Source organism: Dichomitus squalens, assembly GCF_000275845.1.
Source record: "Dichomitus squalens LYAD-421 SS1 unplaced genomic scaffold DICSQscaffold_3, whole genome shotgun sequence".
In the NCBI taxonomy this organism is placed as follows: Eukaryota; Fungi; Basidiomycota; class Agaricomycetes; order Polyporales; family Polyporaceae; genus Dichomitus; species Dichomitus squalens.
This window is the reverse complement of record NW_006766885.1, coordinates 1,962,355-1,976,145: the sequence shown is the minus strand read 5'-3', so window position 1 is coordinate 1,976,145 and position 13,791 is coordinate 1,962,355. Positions and strand designations below refer to the sequence as shown.

The following is a 13,791-nucleotide window of genomic DNA, read 5'->3' as shown; positions in this document are numbered from 1 at the left end:
CGAACCCCGTCCCGGTTCGAAAATATGGCAAATAATCCTTCCTTATCCATACAATACATACTATCCTACAGAGGACAACGTCCGAGGTACGAACAGAGAGTACGTACACCCAGGCAGATACGTACGCGCACGAGGAAAGCAGCAACGACAACAGAGCGACGACCAGGAGTACACAATATAGGCGGTATATAATCACGATCCCAAGAATCCAGTTCCACCACGGCGATCCACGGGGAGCGACCAACTATGCGAGGCCGATCTTTGTCAGGTGCGAGCGCATGATCGCTTCGCCGACTGTGCGATGCGGGACGACGATGCAAGTCAGCGACTGCGCACTCGTACGAGAAGCACAACATGAGGGAAGCGTGGCGAAGGGGTGGAGCGAGAGTGTGAGGGATCAGCGGAGGGGAGGCCGACATGTGTGGCGGCGGGAGAGGGAGGCCAAATATGGGGTTGAGGGAGACGCACCGTTGATGATGATCGACTGCGTCGCCTTGATGTCCTGTCATCACCGAGGTGTCGCAAGGTCAGCGTGAGGACATACGAGTTGTGGGCGAGAACAGGTAGATTGTCGTGGGTTCGTCAACCTCCACGCAGGAGCGCGCGGATGGCGCGGGAAGGGTGTGAGCATACAAGACAGAAGGGAAGTATACGCACAAGCATGGACGTGAAGTGCTGCGGAGAGAGATGCCTCGTCAGTAACTGCCGTACGATCGATGCCTCGCAGAAACCATAAGCGGTAGGAAGAAAGGGGTTGCCGGATGCGAACGATGGGTGAACACCGAGGGAAGATATGGTAGAAGATGGTTAGAGTAGATGCCGCAGTGGGAGCGGGTTTCGGAAGGAGGCAGCGGAATGATAGGAGGCGTACCAAGTAGAGCGGTCTGTGCGAGACGTCCTTGCGCTTGTGGACCTGGATGAAATGGGCGCGGAAGTATTCGGAGACCTCTTCAAACTCGTTTGGCCTGTCGCCGTATGACGAGATGCTGCGTCCGAGGGGAGAGCGGGCGGGGGAGAATGTGAAGAGTCGAGAAGTCCATACGAGGCGCCGGGAACGCCCAGCAAGCGAGAGCAACAAAGGAGGCACGTTCGGGAGTGGATGACGTCCAGGAACGGGGGTGGGCAGATAGAGGTGGTGTGGGAGGGATCGGCCGCAGCAGGAACACGGAGGTGGAGGGGGAGAGAATGAGGATGTTTAGTACGCCAAGAATACCGGATGGCATGGACTGTGAGAGCGCGGCTTACTATTTGCGAACTTTGATGCCGGATTCCAGCTTTTGTCTTAGGAGATCGGTCTGGGGAGGGAGGATTAGTCCTGGGGCGGCACGGAACAGGCGGTGGTCGCAATGAGGGACAGACCTTGTTGAGCATGAGGACGAGGGCAGCGTTTGACAGGAGCTTGTTTGAGCATATGGTGGTGAACAGCTGGAGCGAGTCGTCTATTCGGTTCGTCTTTGGGTCTTCCTCCAGGTACTATAGACCGGGAGTCGCGCCGATGCGGGTGGAGTAGTATCCAGGGACAGCGTACGAGCGCGGTGGGTGGAGGGGGGCAAGGATGGTTACCGGCGAAGGAAGGATAACCGGGCGAGGGGACGTGGAAGTCAATCAAATCGAGTGAGAAAGCTGGCTGGAGGGCGTACCTGGTCAAAGGCGCTGATGGGGGCCAGGAAAATAATCGCAGTCGCTGGATGGGGACATGGGTCAGTAATCGAACGGCAGAGCGAGCGGCAGGGCTGGTCCAAGCTTCACGATGCCGGTCGGCCACAGAGAGCGCGTAGGGCCGGCGGACACGGAACAACTGCCAATCCAAGGAAGCATCCAAGGAAGCCAGGCACGCATCGCACGCACACGCCGGAAAAGAGAAGCAGCCAACTCACCGTCGTCAAAGAACGGCACCCACGCGTGTCTCTGCTCCCCAAATCTCCGTCAGCACAGCTCGTGCGCACTCGGTGAGACACTTGCCTGTCCTCGCTGCAGACAAGCCCGCGATCAGCAGACGATGACACCGGCCAAGCAAGCACGCACCGCCCCGCCCACGTCGTACAGCAGCCAATTGTAATTCGTCCCGCCCAGGTTGATGTCGAACGCGTGTTCCGTCACCCCGATCGTCTGCAGGCGGACGTGCAGGATATCCTCTGTCACAGTCTCCGTTCAGTGATCCACTCTACTGCCCTTCTGACCAAGAATGGAATACCATTTGACGGCATGTAGTCTGCTTGAGCGATACGTCGGATGTTGGCAAGGAAACTGTCCGTGATCCAGTCAGTACACGTCTCCTCCGGTCTCCTCGGCGGAAGCATGCCACCCCCGACGCGCCGCAACCATTGTGGGAATCCGACGCCCAGAATACTCCCCCGCACAGGCACCGCAGCGAGAGTGCCGTAGCGGACACTCGTCGGCCGGACGTGCTCGAGAGCAGTACCAGCGTGCGAGGAGGCGAGAGCAGTAGCAGCGTTCAAGCAGACGAGAGCAGTACCAGCGTTCAAGCAGACGAGAGCAAACAGAACGATTCACTCACAACGCCGCATACTCCTCCAGCTTCAGCTTGTTCCCCTTCAGCAGACTCTGCACCCCCGGATGCCACCACAGCATCTCCACCTCGTCCATCGACGCCGCCAGCGTCTTCGCCACGATGTTCGTCACCGCCCACTGCGCCTGCTTGCCCCCACCGCCCGCCTGCGTAAAGTTCTCCGCCAGCGGCCACGACCGGTTCGCCGACGTCAGCGCCTGCCACCCCGACCGCACGTACACCCCCGTCTTGCCCCCCGCGACGTGCACGCCCCCAGACAGCTCCGACGCCAGCGCGTCCTCCGACGCCACCAGCGGCAGCAGCTTGTTCCGCAGCAGCCCCAGCTCCGGGAACCACGCCGGGTTCGCCGCCCGCGAGTGCGTCGACGACCCGCTCCCGCTCCCCCCGCTCCCCGTGCCCGTCCCCGACGTCGAGGGCAGCAGCCCCGGCGACACCGACAGCGGGTCCCCGGAGCCGGACGCGCCGAGCCCGTACTCCCAGTCGAGCTCCTCGAGGATCATCCGGATCGCCTTGAGGATGTTGAAGTACACGATCGGCCGCCACGAGGCGCGCTCGCGGTCGAGGGTCGAGGACGAGTAGTACAGCTGGAACTGCTTCTGCAGCGTCGACTTTCCGGACTCGGCTTGCCCGAGCAGCATCACTGTGCGCGGATGGACGTCGCATGAGCGGCTCTGCCCGGAGGGTGAAAAAACGGGGACTCGCCTTTGACGTCCTTGGCCTTCCGCCTTCTCATCGCCTCGCGTTCGCGCTGGGACGGCCGGTAGGCTGTCAGCGGGGATGGACGCGCGGTAGAGACGGATACGTACTCTGAGCTCCTCGTCAATGGCATTGCTGATGCGGAGCGCCTCCTCCTCCTCTGCGGGGCTGCGGCGTTGGCGCATCGTGGTTGTGGTCGAGTTGCTGCTGTCCGTGGAGCAAAATGCCGGTGGTAGTCGTGACCGGTCGCGCTCTACAGGCGGCAAAGGTATGGCAGGGAAGAAGAGAGGGCTGCCAGGGGACAGAGAGCGCGGCGAGGGACGGAGCGACGGAGAGAGAGGACGGAAAGAGGAAGGAAGAGAGGAAGGGGCGGAGGATAAGGTGTATCGCGCGTCCCACGGAGCGCATTTCATTTTGATGGAGAAGAGGAGGCCATCATTGTCTGATACTCACTCCCGGTCCTCTTTCCCCTTTCGCCCTTGGCCGTCCGCACGCCCGGGAACCGCTCCTCGTCCGGCGTTCAGCAGAGGCACAGCGATAACCGAATCGGCGGCGGCCGCGCTTCCCGGGAACGGGACGTCTACGTGCTGTGTATCTATGCCGCGCGCGGGTGCGCGGGGCGACACAGAGCGAAACCCAGACGACAGCATTAATTCTTGTCAGCGAACGATGACATGCACTCTCGCACACTGACTGATCTCTCGCGGACGCACAAGCACGCACGCGCCGTGCCCCCGCCCAGTTAGCCGAGCGCCACAAAGATCTCACAGGCGTCTATCCACCTTCGCGTGGCCGCACGTAGGCGCCGTCGGATGCTAATCCCGCCCGAACTTAAGTCGCTGCTCATCCGCCTCCGCCGGTCACACCACACAGCGTTGACCTCTCCTCGACGCCCGGCTTCGCGTCGAATGAGTACACAAGTGGCGCTCGCGAGACGCAGCTACGTGCTGTGCTCGCGTAGCGTAGTACCCCATCGTCCGAGGTCTCCGGTGCGGTCTCTCCTTCTCATGCCATAAACAATGTCACTTTGCCCCTGTGATCAGCCGTCGCTCGCCCAAACCCGAACGGTGCATAACAAGCTGCACGGGCAATCCGGTGCTTGTAGGCAGACGGTCCCTGAATCTTCGCTGTGCTCTGATACACGTATACGCTCCACAGACCCGCAAGCTCAGCTACCACTCACCTAGCTACGCAACCGCGCCATCCCGCCATCGCAACATCCCCTCTCGCCAAGAATCCACGAGTTCGGAACACGGACTCTCGCTGCCCGTGTAGACGAAATGAATCTTCAGATGCGAGATGCGAAAGCCGAAGCCCGAACACCGAACAGAGCGACTAACGTTAACGGCCCCATACGGGCAACAGAACGTCGACGTCAGAATCGAGCGATAGACATCATCCCCCCTCACTATCCAAGAGCCCCATCGCTCCCAAATGGCAAACCGATCCGGTGCGCATCTCCCTGACCATGCGCCCCCACCCTTCTTTTCTTGCCCAACCTGGCGTCCTGGGCCTTGGCCGCGGGCGACAAGCGGCATGCCGCAGAACGCACTGGGAATCTATCAGCCCGCCGGAAGATGGGGGCTTGACGACATCGAATCGATGGACGGTGCGTGGTCAGCCCCAGCGTGACCTCTCCCATATCACCGCGCTCGCGCGGAGAACCCAGGCTGATGTCCGTGCAGATGACCAGCGGTCTCCAGACCGGAAAGCAGGCGTCCGTGCTCGCTTTGACACGGTGGCACAGCAGAGACAGTCGCTCGAGCTGATGGTGGACGTCTATTGGCCAGGCTATAGTTGGTCATGTCAGACTGCGAAAGCGATGCGACATCGGAGGCTCCCACAAGGCACCCTGTCTCCTAAATGCACAGGACAGGTGGTAAGTAGGTGCTGTCGTTGAAAGCATGCTCGTTCACGTATACAGCTAGAACTGCAATTGCTTCCGCTCCCGAGAACGGCCCTCACAGCTTTTGTGCAGCTCCATTCCGGGATTGGCGGCGCGGGGTGCACACCGCCCCACCTTCGTAGCTTGACGCCTCCACTGTATATTCACACCTACGCCTCTGTCCTTGACTCCATCATGCGCAATTCATCAGGTTCTTCCCCGATCCCACGGCAGTCAAGCAATGGAAGCGCGACACTCGCCTTGTTCTCTTCCATATCGCATTTGTCAAATGGTGGCATGCGACTAGGAAGAAGACATGACCGCATCGACATTGACAGGCATGTGCGTCATCAGTTTCTCTCTGACCGGAAGCCAAATATCGGGATTCATTCTCGTGTTCTGCCATCGTCCATCTTACGGCGCGCCCCACCCAATCTCCCTATAAGAAGGCCTCGAGTCTCCACGCGAACGCGAGCGAAGCTTGATCTTCGCTCTCGCTACTCGTCATCCGGGCTTACTCGCACGACCTTGCGCGGGCGGCGAAGGGCGGAGGGCCCGGGGACGGGTGTGATGAATTTAATCAAGATGTCGACGCAGCACTTCCAGCTCGTCATTCACGACCATGCTGGACGAGTCGGCCCTAACAGCTTGCGGTCCCCAATAGAAAATCTTCTGCGCTGCGGCGCCCATGGGCGACTCGGCCTGGAAGGCACACAGGTGTCCGACCCTTGTCGGATGTGATAAGCCCTGTGGTCGACTATCCGGTATTCGGGATGTCTGGTTTGTTGGGATAATATGGACACGAATGTCGCGAGAGCTGCATCGGAAAATTTCCCATAGTCGCCGCTCAGAGCCTCGCTCGGCGATTTCCAGACTTCTCCGATCGGACGTGGCGCATCGAAAAAGCAAAGAAAACAGCCAATGTTGTCAGCCAGCGTAGCAGGTTCCGTGCCTAGTGATGCACGACTTGGTTCGATGTCCAGCGGGGTGGCCCTCGCGCTTCAGGTCAAAAACCCGACTTGATCTAGCATTAAGGGACGTTCAGGAATAGGTTTGTCGACCCTCATCCACATCGCCAGTGGTGCGGGGCAATACGGTATAGATTGCGATACCGCTTTCACTTGCTGTTGGCGAACTATGGTGCCAATCCGACGCCGTCCGGTTTAAACTACGTACCTGGTGTTGGTGCCAGTCTAAACTTTGAAGCTCTGATTGACGTCTGCACAAATCACCCAACGTTTGCACCACTAACCTACAACCTTGAACTTGCTAGTCACCGGGACGGGGGCGCGAAGATCACGAAGGGCAGACAGAAGCAACATCAATGAGGTCGTATCAGAGCCGGGACGACTCAGGTTCTCAAACACCACTAGCAAAACACCCGACGGACGCCCCTTCAAAGCTCCATGGCCGGCATGAACGTATCTACTACGAGAGATAGTCAGCTGAGTCATCAGGTCCTGAACCTTCCCGGAGCTGGCTTCAACGGCTTCGACTGAGATGTCCTAGGTCTCTAGACTCTGCCGGCCCCGTACCCTATGCCTCGAAGCCGGAGCCTCTCGCTGACTCCCAGCTTATCGATGTCGGGTCTTGTAAACCTCGACGTCTAGGACGTAATGCCGCTTCCATCTCGCAGGACCGTCGACCACGAGGACGGCCATGAGCGACCTCAAACTCACCCCGACGATCCACTGCGTCCTAAAGACCGATCGCCATGTCGGTGAATGCGTATACAGACGACGGTGTGGGTGGAGATACTAATCTCGATGAGAGCGAGCGGCAGGGAGCGTCAAAGTGAACCCACAGGTCCCCGCGGACGATTGCGTCCTGCGTTAGCCGAGGTTTGAGCTGCCACAGTCGAAGCAAGGAGTGACCGAGGTTCGAGGAGGCCGTGTCCTCTGATAGACGGGATTTGCATCTGGGCGAGTGTCGCTGATACTGGTCCTTTTGGTTGCCACCTCCTTGTCATATAAAGATGCAGATAAAGCGTACATTGACGTCGCGGTAGTCATCTATGGATCCTGGACGGTCACAAGACGTTGCAGTCGTCTATGATCCCGGGACTCACCCCTAGACCCGCGAACAAATCAGTTGACACCGTACAGATGCCGATCGGTCGCCGACGTCGCCTCAAGAGAGAGAAGAGCAAATTGCGAACCGACACGACACAGTAATATCGCAGCGGTGATGTACGTGTCGGTCCCTCCATCCTGCTGGTGAATGTACGTAATCTTGGGGATGTCGATGCGTATCAGAGGAGCGGGAGTATAAGACACTGGGGTCTCGGAGCCACTTCGATGGCTGACAGAGCCACGAATACTCAAACCGATCGGCACACGGGGCAAAAGAACCCTTCTCGATATCGATAGATGGGGCAGGGGAATGTCCAGTAGAGGAAGCAGTCGGGCTGATGTGAGGCACTGGCAACGGCAGTCGGATGAAGCTTCCCAGAAGGTTGTCTGATCGTCTGTCTGTCTGAGGATTGCATCTTGCAAGCGAAAGAAAGCTCGGAATCCCTTCCCATAAATGGGGGACAGGTTGACGTCGAAGCAGAGCAAGCGTGATCGTCCAATTGCGCGGCGTTTGGCCGCCCAAAACATGCGTTGGGCGACGCTCCTGTCGGTTAGGGTGGCGATTCTCCGGACGAATTCAATGTAATTGGCGGTGAAATTGAATACACGTGAGCTAGTGAGTGGTTCATGCCCCAGAAATGGCACGAAATGGCACGAGTTTTGAACGAAACCACATTCTGCGGGGCGAGAAGCTCTTGGAGTGTCCACCCTCGCGTAAATTACCACTTACACCACCTCAGCGCTGATGATCGCTCGCAAAGGTCTTGGGAATGTGGGACGTCGTATTTGGATGCGAAGCATATCTCGACACCCTCAAATGAGCATCGAATTCAGAAGTTGTGGCGGGTCGGCGCTACTTGCCTGGTCGATACCGGGCAGGTGTCTGATCCATACCCATACTCACACATACTCGCCAGCAATCCGGCCGCAGTTGCGAACTTTGCATGTGACATGAGGAAGTAGGCCTGTAGGCGAGGAGTGTAGCTTATCTCGGAGAGCTCGTAGGCCTTGGAACGAAAGCTCATATTGCTGGCAGACATGAGAGACGATAACATTGATGAGGAGAATGTCTGAGTCATACGGTTGTTGGACCATAGCCTGAGAAGCTCGCCCGTCATATCATGCAACGACCACATAATATGATGAGCTCCGTGTGGATCAGGCATTATCGCGATGGCATACCCCTGTTCGTGTTCGCGGCTGAGCGCCCTGTGAAGCTTCTGAGGTCCTCTTGACGAGATTCCTGCGGAAATTTAAGTGCCAGTCGCAATAACTAGGCACGTATTAGGTGGGTGTGTAGATACTCACCGGTTGGCCGGTTGGTCACCTCTCAGGGGAATGGCTGCAGGCTCGGTCGCGATGAGGACCCATACCAAGGTGGTTCTATAGATGAAGCTTGGACGGTACCTCCTCAACATATGCATATGACAACGTGGAATAGACCTGCTGAACAGTGAGTGATCTGATAGGACGGAGCGCACAAACTGAAACGTGAAGGTGAGAATGAATCTTTTTTGATGCCTACTAACGAGCGTCGACCGTTGTAAAGCTGTAAGTATGTCATGGGCATGAACTTAAGCTACTAAGTGCGAAAAGTGCTGTGAGGTGACTGCATCGGCTGGGATTGTATTGTCGACGTCAGCAGCCCGACGCGACGTATATCGCGGTCGCTAAGTTGCTGGTACGTCAACTGAGGTATGGTCCCTGCATCAGACATGACTAGGAAGAGCGAGGATTTGCATGTCAACGTACAGCTTCGAGAGTCTGTTGAGTCACCGTGCCAGTCAGCCGCGTCGAAGTGGACGTTGGAGGCCGAGAGCTAAAGGCTGTGCAGGGTCCCGGATAAGGCAGGTGAGGCGTGGGAGCCACGTGGATATCGGGGCACAAGGGGAGGCGGAGTGGAGCCTCGGTTCGTACCTACCTTCAGTCAGCTTCCTCCACAGTCGCATACCGTAAAGTCTTCCTATACATCCCCCAGCCCGACTCTCGTTCACCCTTCTCTCCAGACCACCCCAGTTCATTCACACAAGCTTTCAACTATATGCGTTCTGGCGCGCTTTCTGCGCTCGCTGTTCTTGGCGCAGGCATCGGTGAGTTTACCCTCTTCTTGGTCTAAGCAATGTTTGTCTCATTACATCCTTATGCATACCCTCCTGCACACTCGAATTATACCATATACGACATGCTCACATGCTTACTGGCACACACGAAAACTCGCATCCTCAGCCGCTTCCGCGAGTCCTATCAGGGTCGTCGTGACCGAAGTCTCGTCCGTGCGACACGGTTATGCTGCCGCAGACCCCAATAGCCCCTTCTCCCCTCTCCCCCCTCCCGTAGACAACCTCTTTGCGGCGTCAGCCTTTGCCCAACCTATTGTTGCCGCTCAAGATGCCGAAATAGTGAGGCCGCAGTACGTCCATGGTAATGGGCGCCACTTCTGCCAGTCCATGCGTACCAAGGCCTTGGACGCATCCAACGTGCTCCGTCAGTGGCTCGGTCTTGAGCCCATCCAAATCCAACACATCCGCGTCCACCCCCTTCCGCACCACATGGAAGGCACTCAGATGCACGGGATGCAGTTGAAGGATGGCAAGAATACACACGACTTGCCCATCATGCCCTTCATCGGCACGCCTGTCAAGCCCGCCTTTGCTGAAGATGAGGGCGCGCTCGAGCATCACCGCGGCAGACAGGGCCGCCCCATGTGGGTTCACCACTATGGACATCACCATCTCCGTGGCTCTTTCCTCCGTCGCGTCCACCACGCCCTCATGGCCCTCGGTCCCTGGGAGGGTCGCGCCGTTGCCTTCGTCCTTGGTACGTCTCTATCTCTACCTTCTGCATCATCTACTGTCCTTCTCCCATCCCCAACTTGCCATTGCCATCGCAATCTCCGTATTTTTGGTCATTGCCTCGGATCCTGTGCTTGTGCTGACCAGTGTTTGGCGCTGTGCAAAATTAGGTTGCGGCATTGGAGTGTTGCTGCGCATGGTCTGGGTGATGGTTCTCGTCACCGCCCGTGCCTTCCGTGGCTCGCGCGATGAAGAGACCGAGTACGAGGTCGTCTTCGACGAGGCCGAGATGCTCGTCCCACCTCCTCAGTACACCATCTTTGAGGGCTCTGAGGTCATCCCCGTGGACGAGAAGTCCAACAAGGAAGCCACTGCCTAGATGCCACCTACCGCAAATCAACTGCCCACTCCCCCTCGAAGTGTACAATACGACCTTTAGGACCCAGACAGGTCATCACCTACTTTCTGATCAGCACAGGAGCACGGTTTCAGGATCTGATCGCGATCCTCTGACCGGTCGCCCTAGGAAGTCCTGAAGATTGGACTCGGACAGTTTCTTGTTGTTATAGGCATGTGTTCTCTTCCTACCCCTCTGTCCTCCACCTTCCCCATGACCCCACTCTACCTACTTCCCTCCTAGCTCCTTCGATCCGTACTTTTTACAAACCCAATACAAACACCATATTGCCTCGTATATCCCGTGATCCCGCGTTGCCCCCAACCTTCATGTACTCAGATCCCGTTACGACTCACGACCGAATCTCTCGTTCCTTTCTCGTGCTTTAGTGTCTTACGTCTGCGTCAGCTCGCACCATGATCACACCCACGATCCCAGAAATCGGACCGACAAGCGGCTCGAGCTGCCTATCGGAACGACCCGTGTGGTGTACGGCGCACTCAGAGAACTAGAGTGTTTTCTTGGACGTGTAATAGTAGTCGTTGTCGAATTGTGTGAATCAAGTGTATGATGCTATAGAGCCTATGAGAGTGCCGATGGCGTTGCCTGCTCAGTGAGGTCTAACCATGAATTGGATGATCGCCCTCCGGTTTGTGTTGACAGTCTACATCACCACTGTATCGAAACATAGTTGGACCTATGGGCTTGTTCCACGGAACACTTATCCGCACCTACTCCCGTATCAGGGGGGATCGAACTATCGCTATCGCGTCCTGATGCATCCTACAACATATAGCACTGTGCACCAACGCTACGCCGTACCGGTAACATTGAAATAAACGGGGTTGTTTCCGTACGAAGCCTACGGCATGAGACGGCTTAAAAATAGGAGTTGTATCTATATTGGTCCCAGTTCAATTTCAACAGAATAATACATTGCACACGATATGGTAAAAAGTGCGAGACAGCATTGAGGCAACGTGAACAGAGAGAGATGGCGTTACATTGTGATTCATGACGATGACCTGGATGTAGGAAGGACAGAACGTGTAGGAACGAGGTGGGGGGTTGTAGTATACAATGCGACACGTTGCGACGGGAAGTGCGGAACACAGATCATAGGCAGATGGCGATAAGGACGGGGCGAGGACATGGACAGTGACAACGTAGGGACGGCGAGCGTAGCACAGAGGAAGCCCCCGACAACACGACGAGGTAAAGTCTAGTCCGATATGAAGGGGGGGGGGCGATGCGGTACGAGAGCAGTGGAAGCTCACTCAAAGCCCATCTACGGTAGCATTCCACGACCACCGCCCATCTAGATAACCCTTGGCGGTGTCCTCTAGCATGATCTCATTCCGCTTCTGCACATAGACCTATAGAACATCATGTTAAGCATCACATGTCCCCGTCACAATGGAGTACAGGTCTCACCGTCTTGTCGGTAACCTTCTGTCGGAGAGCCATGATCGTCTCCGGGTCAATCGGAGCTTCAATGAGCTCTGAAAGCTCCTCGACTGCTCTCTCCAGATCGCTACGATGAAAATCAGATATTTGGAATGCGCGGTCTCAAGATATCCGAACACATACCGTTGATTATCCTCGAAAAGCTCCTTCTCGTTGCCCAACGAGAGGTAGTAAGCCATCGCATACGTCCACTTAAGGGTCATTCGGCACTTGAAGACAACATCGACAGCCTTCTTCATGAACTGAACCTGGATCCAAGTCAACTCCGAAGTGATCTGCATCTCCTCCATCTTCTTCTCTGTCTTAGCGTACAGCTCCATCGAGAGCTTTGCGGATTGCTCGTGATTCGCCCAGCGATTGTAGTACTGCACGATAATTCGGTAAATCTCCCGATGGAATAGCCCAGATAAAATACTTACGTGTAGGTATCGTTCTAGAGAGGCCCGGCTTCGCGCCTGGGCGTCACGCGCATCCACGCTCGCCTTCTCGTCGTATCGGTTGCAGGAGTACCACGACGTGCCGTGCTCAGACCAGGGACCTATAGGGACAGGTCGATGAGTCAGTGAGTCACGTCGACGCAACCCCGAACGAATGCTCACTACTCACCCATGCAGACCCAGCAAAACTCATACTTGCACTTCTTGCATGTCATGTGGTTGCACCCGCCGTTCTTCTCAATCGTGCTCTGACACTTGCTACACTCCTTGGTGTTGCTCTTGATCCAGTTTGCCGTCTCGCTGTCGTCTCTGCACTTCTGCAGCCACATCTTCGCGACGGCGCAGATGACCGGTCGGTGGTCGGCGTCGATGGGGCAGCCGAAGCAGAACACGTGCGTGGGTATCGAGCAAGCGACGATCGGGACCATCGTCAACAGCGAGGACTTCGTCGCCGCGGACACGCACGAAACGGTGTTTGTGCAGGACGGGTAGGGACAGAACTTGAGGTGGGGGATACACGACACGAACTGACGCACAAGCAGCTCCTGGTAGCGCTCCCAGGTCTCCATGTCATCCGTGAGGGCTTTCTTGACCAAGGGATCAAGCGCGACGATGTTGCAATCCTCGGCCATGCAGGTGATGGTGCACTCAGCCTCGGTGCGCACCTTGCTTGTGATGTACTCCTTCCAACACGATGAGCAGAACCTGTGCTCGCACATGAGCGCCATCGTCTCTGTCTGGCTGTCATCGAAGCAAATGGGGCAGACGAAAGACTGTACCCCAGCAGCAGGGGACGCTACGCGCTTAGTCGACTTCGACGTCTTCGAGGTCTCCGCGACGGAGCGCCGGGCCGTCCGAGTAGGCCCGGTAGACGACTGACGACTCGAAGACGCCTTCGGGGGTGGTGGGGTGGGTTCGCGAGGGGGGAGCTCCACGCCAGCCGCAACCGAAACCTGCGAGGCGTTGTCCATGTACTTGTCGGTAAGTTTCTCCTTGTTCCAGTTCATGTGGCGCAAGAGCTGCGCTGCGACAGCAGGCTGGGCACCCATACCGTATTTCAGTGAGTTATTAGAACGAATATCAAGTGTACACGCACCTCGACGCCAAAGATGCCGCTAATGTAGTTTACATCCGTAGCCATAATCTTCTCTACGTCGGGCTGACTCAGGGACATGTAGTCGACCTCGTATACCTTCCGCTCGCTCCCGCCCGGCACCTTGAAGTCGTCTCCAATACCATCTACCTCAATCTCGGAAGCGGACCCTGTGCATGGATCATGTGGGTCAGCGATCTGGTGGGACCGTGCGTGGGGTGTATGCGCACCATCGTCGTAGTCCTCGACCTCCATCTCGTCCTCCTCCTCTTCCTCCTCGTAGGAGTAGTTCTCATCGTCTGAAATCTCGTAGTCGGAGGACATGACAGGCACAAGGATCGGCTTGTGAGACAAGAAGGGAGTGGGGGTAGGCGGCAGAGTCAAGTAGCACGGATCCGGTGAGGCCTCGCGCAGTGCGTCTG

The 13,791-nt window shown here is 57.0% G+C and overlaps 3 protein-coding genes across 3 annotated transcripts; 1 reads left to right on the top strand and 2 right to left on the bottom strand.

Moving 5' to 3' along the window:
• Nucleotides 1-17: 17 nt before the first annotated feature.
• DICSQDRAFT_133208 (G-alpha-domain-containing protein) lies at nucleotides 18-4,444 on the bottom strand. The gene is made up of 15 exons (XM_007362187.1): nucleotides 4,385-4,444; nucleotides 3,337-4,327; nucleotides 3,233-3,278; nucleotides 2,519-3,170; nucleotides 2,195-2,247; nucleotides 2,026-2,135; nucleotides 1,963-1,971; nucleotides 1,878-1,908; nucleotides 1,641-1,684; nucleotides 1,360-1,473; nucleotides 1,246-1,295; nucleotides 872-986; nucleotides 658-675; nucleotides 469-502; nucleotides 18-294 (listed from the first exon to the last, which is right to left on the bottom strand). Exons 2-15 carry the CDS (start codon nucleotides 3,637-3,639, stop codon nucleotides 245-247), a joined length of 1,629 nt encoding a protein of 542 aa, XP_007362249.1. The 5' UTR covers nucleotides 3,640-4,327; nucleotides 4,385-4,444; the 3' UTR covers nucleotides 18-244.
• A 4,747-nt stretch (nucleotides 4,445-9,191) lies between these two features.
• Nucleotides 9,192-10,952, top strand: DICSQDRAFT_133207 (uncharacterized protein). Its single transcript, XM_007362186.1, has 3 exons — nucleotides 9,192-9,273; nucleotides 9,410-10,000; nucleotides 10,146-10,952. The coding sequence occupies exons 1-3, from the start codon at nucleotides 9,225-9,227 to the stop codon at nucleotides 10,352-10,354; spliced, it is 849 nt and encodes a 282-aa protein (XP_007362248.1). The 5' UTR covers nucleotides 9,192-9,224; the 3' UTR covers nucleotides 10,355-10,952.
• A 295-nt stretch (nucleotides 10,953-11,247) lies between these two features.
• Nucleotides 11,248-13,758, bottom strand: DICSQDRAFT_178121 (RING-5 domain-containing protein). The gene is made up of 7 exons (XM_007362185.1): nucleotides 13,600-13,758; nucleotides 13,373-13,539; nucleotides 12,446-13,313; nucleotides 12,259-12,377; nucleotides 11,963-12,204; nucleotides 11,807-11,906; nucleotides 11,248-11,748 (listed from the first exon to the last, which is right to left on the bottom strand). Exons 1-7 carry the CDS (start codon nucleotides 13,691-13,693, stop codon nucleotides 11,650-11,652), a joined length of 1,689 nt encoding a protein of 562 aa, XP_007362247.1. The 5' UTR covers nucleotides 13,694-13,758; the 3' UTR covers nucleotides 11,248-11,649.
• Between the last annotated feature and the right edge of the window lie 33 nt (nucleotides 13,759-13,791).

What these genes read in the sequence shown, in the direction of transcription:
- DICSQDRAFT_133208 (XM_007362187.1), bottom strand. Translation starts at nt 3,639, where the DNA reads ATGAAATGCGCTCCGTGGGACGCGCGATACACCTTATCCTCCGCCCCT. An exon ending in TCGTCCTCATGCTCAACAAG is followed by an intron (nt 1,296 to 1,359) that starts GTCTGTCCCTCA and finishes CTCCCTCCCCAG; the next exon opens with ACCGATCTCCTAAGACAAAA. An exon ending in GCAGTCGATCATCATCAACG is followed by an intron (nt 295 to 468) that starts GTGCGTCTCCCT and finishes CGCATCGCACAG; the next exon opens with TCGGCGAAGCGATCATGCGC.
- DICSQDRAFT_133207 (XM_007362186.1), top strand. Translation starts at nt 9,225, where the DNA reads ATGCGTTCTGGCGCGCTTTCTGCGCTCGCTGTTCTTGGCGCAGGCATC. An exon ending in TGTTCTTGGCGCAGGCATCG is followed by an intron (nt 9,274 to 9,409) that starts GTGAGTTTACCC and finishes TCGCATCCTCAG; the next exon opens with CCGCTTCCGCGAGTCCTATC. An exon ending in CGCCGTTGCCTTCGTCCTTG is followed by an intron (nt 10,001 to 10,145) that starts GTACGTCTCTAT and finishes GTGCAAAATTAG; the next exon opens with GTTGCGGCATTGGAGTGTTG.
- DICSQDRAFT_178121 (XM_007362185.1), bottom strand. Translation starts at nt 13,693, where the DNA reads ATGTCCTCCGACTACGAGATTTCAGACGATGAGAACTACTCCTACGAG. An exon ending in CTCTAGAACGATACCTACAC is followed by an intron (nt 12,205 to 12,258) that starts GTAAGTATTTTA and finishes ATTATCGTGCAG; the next exon opens with TACTACAATCGCTGGGCGAA. An exon ending in CTTTTCGAGGATAATCAACG is followed by an intron (nt 11,907 to 11,962) that starts GTATGTGTTCGG and finishes TTTTCATCGTAG; the next exon opens with CGATCTGGAGAGAGCAGTCG.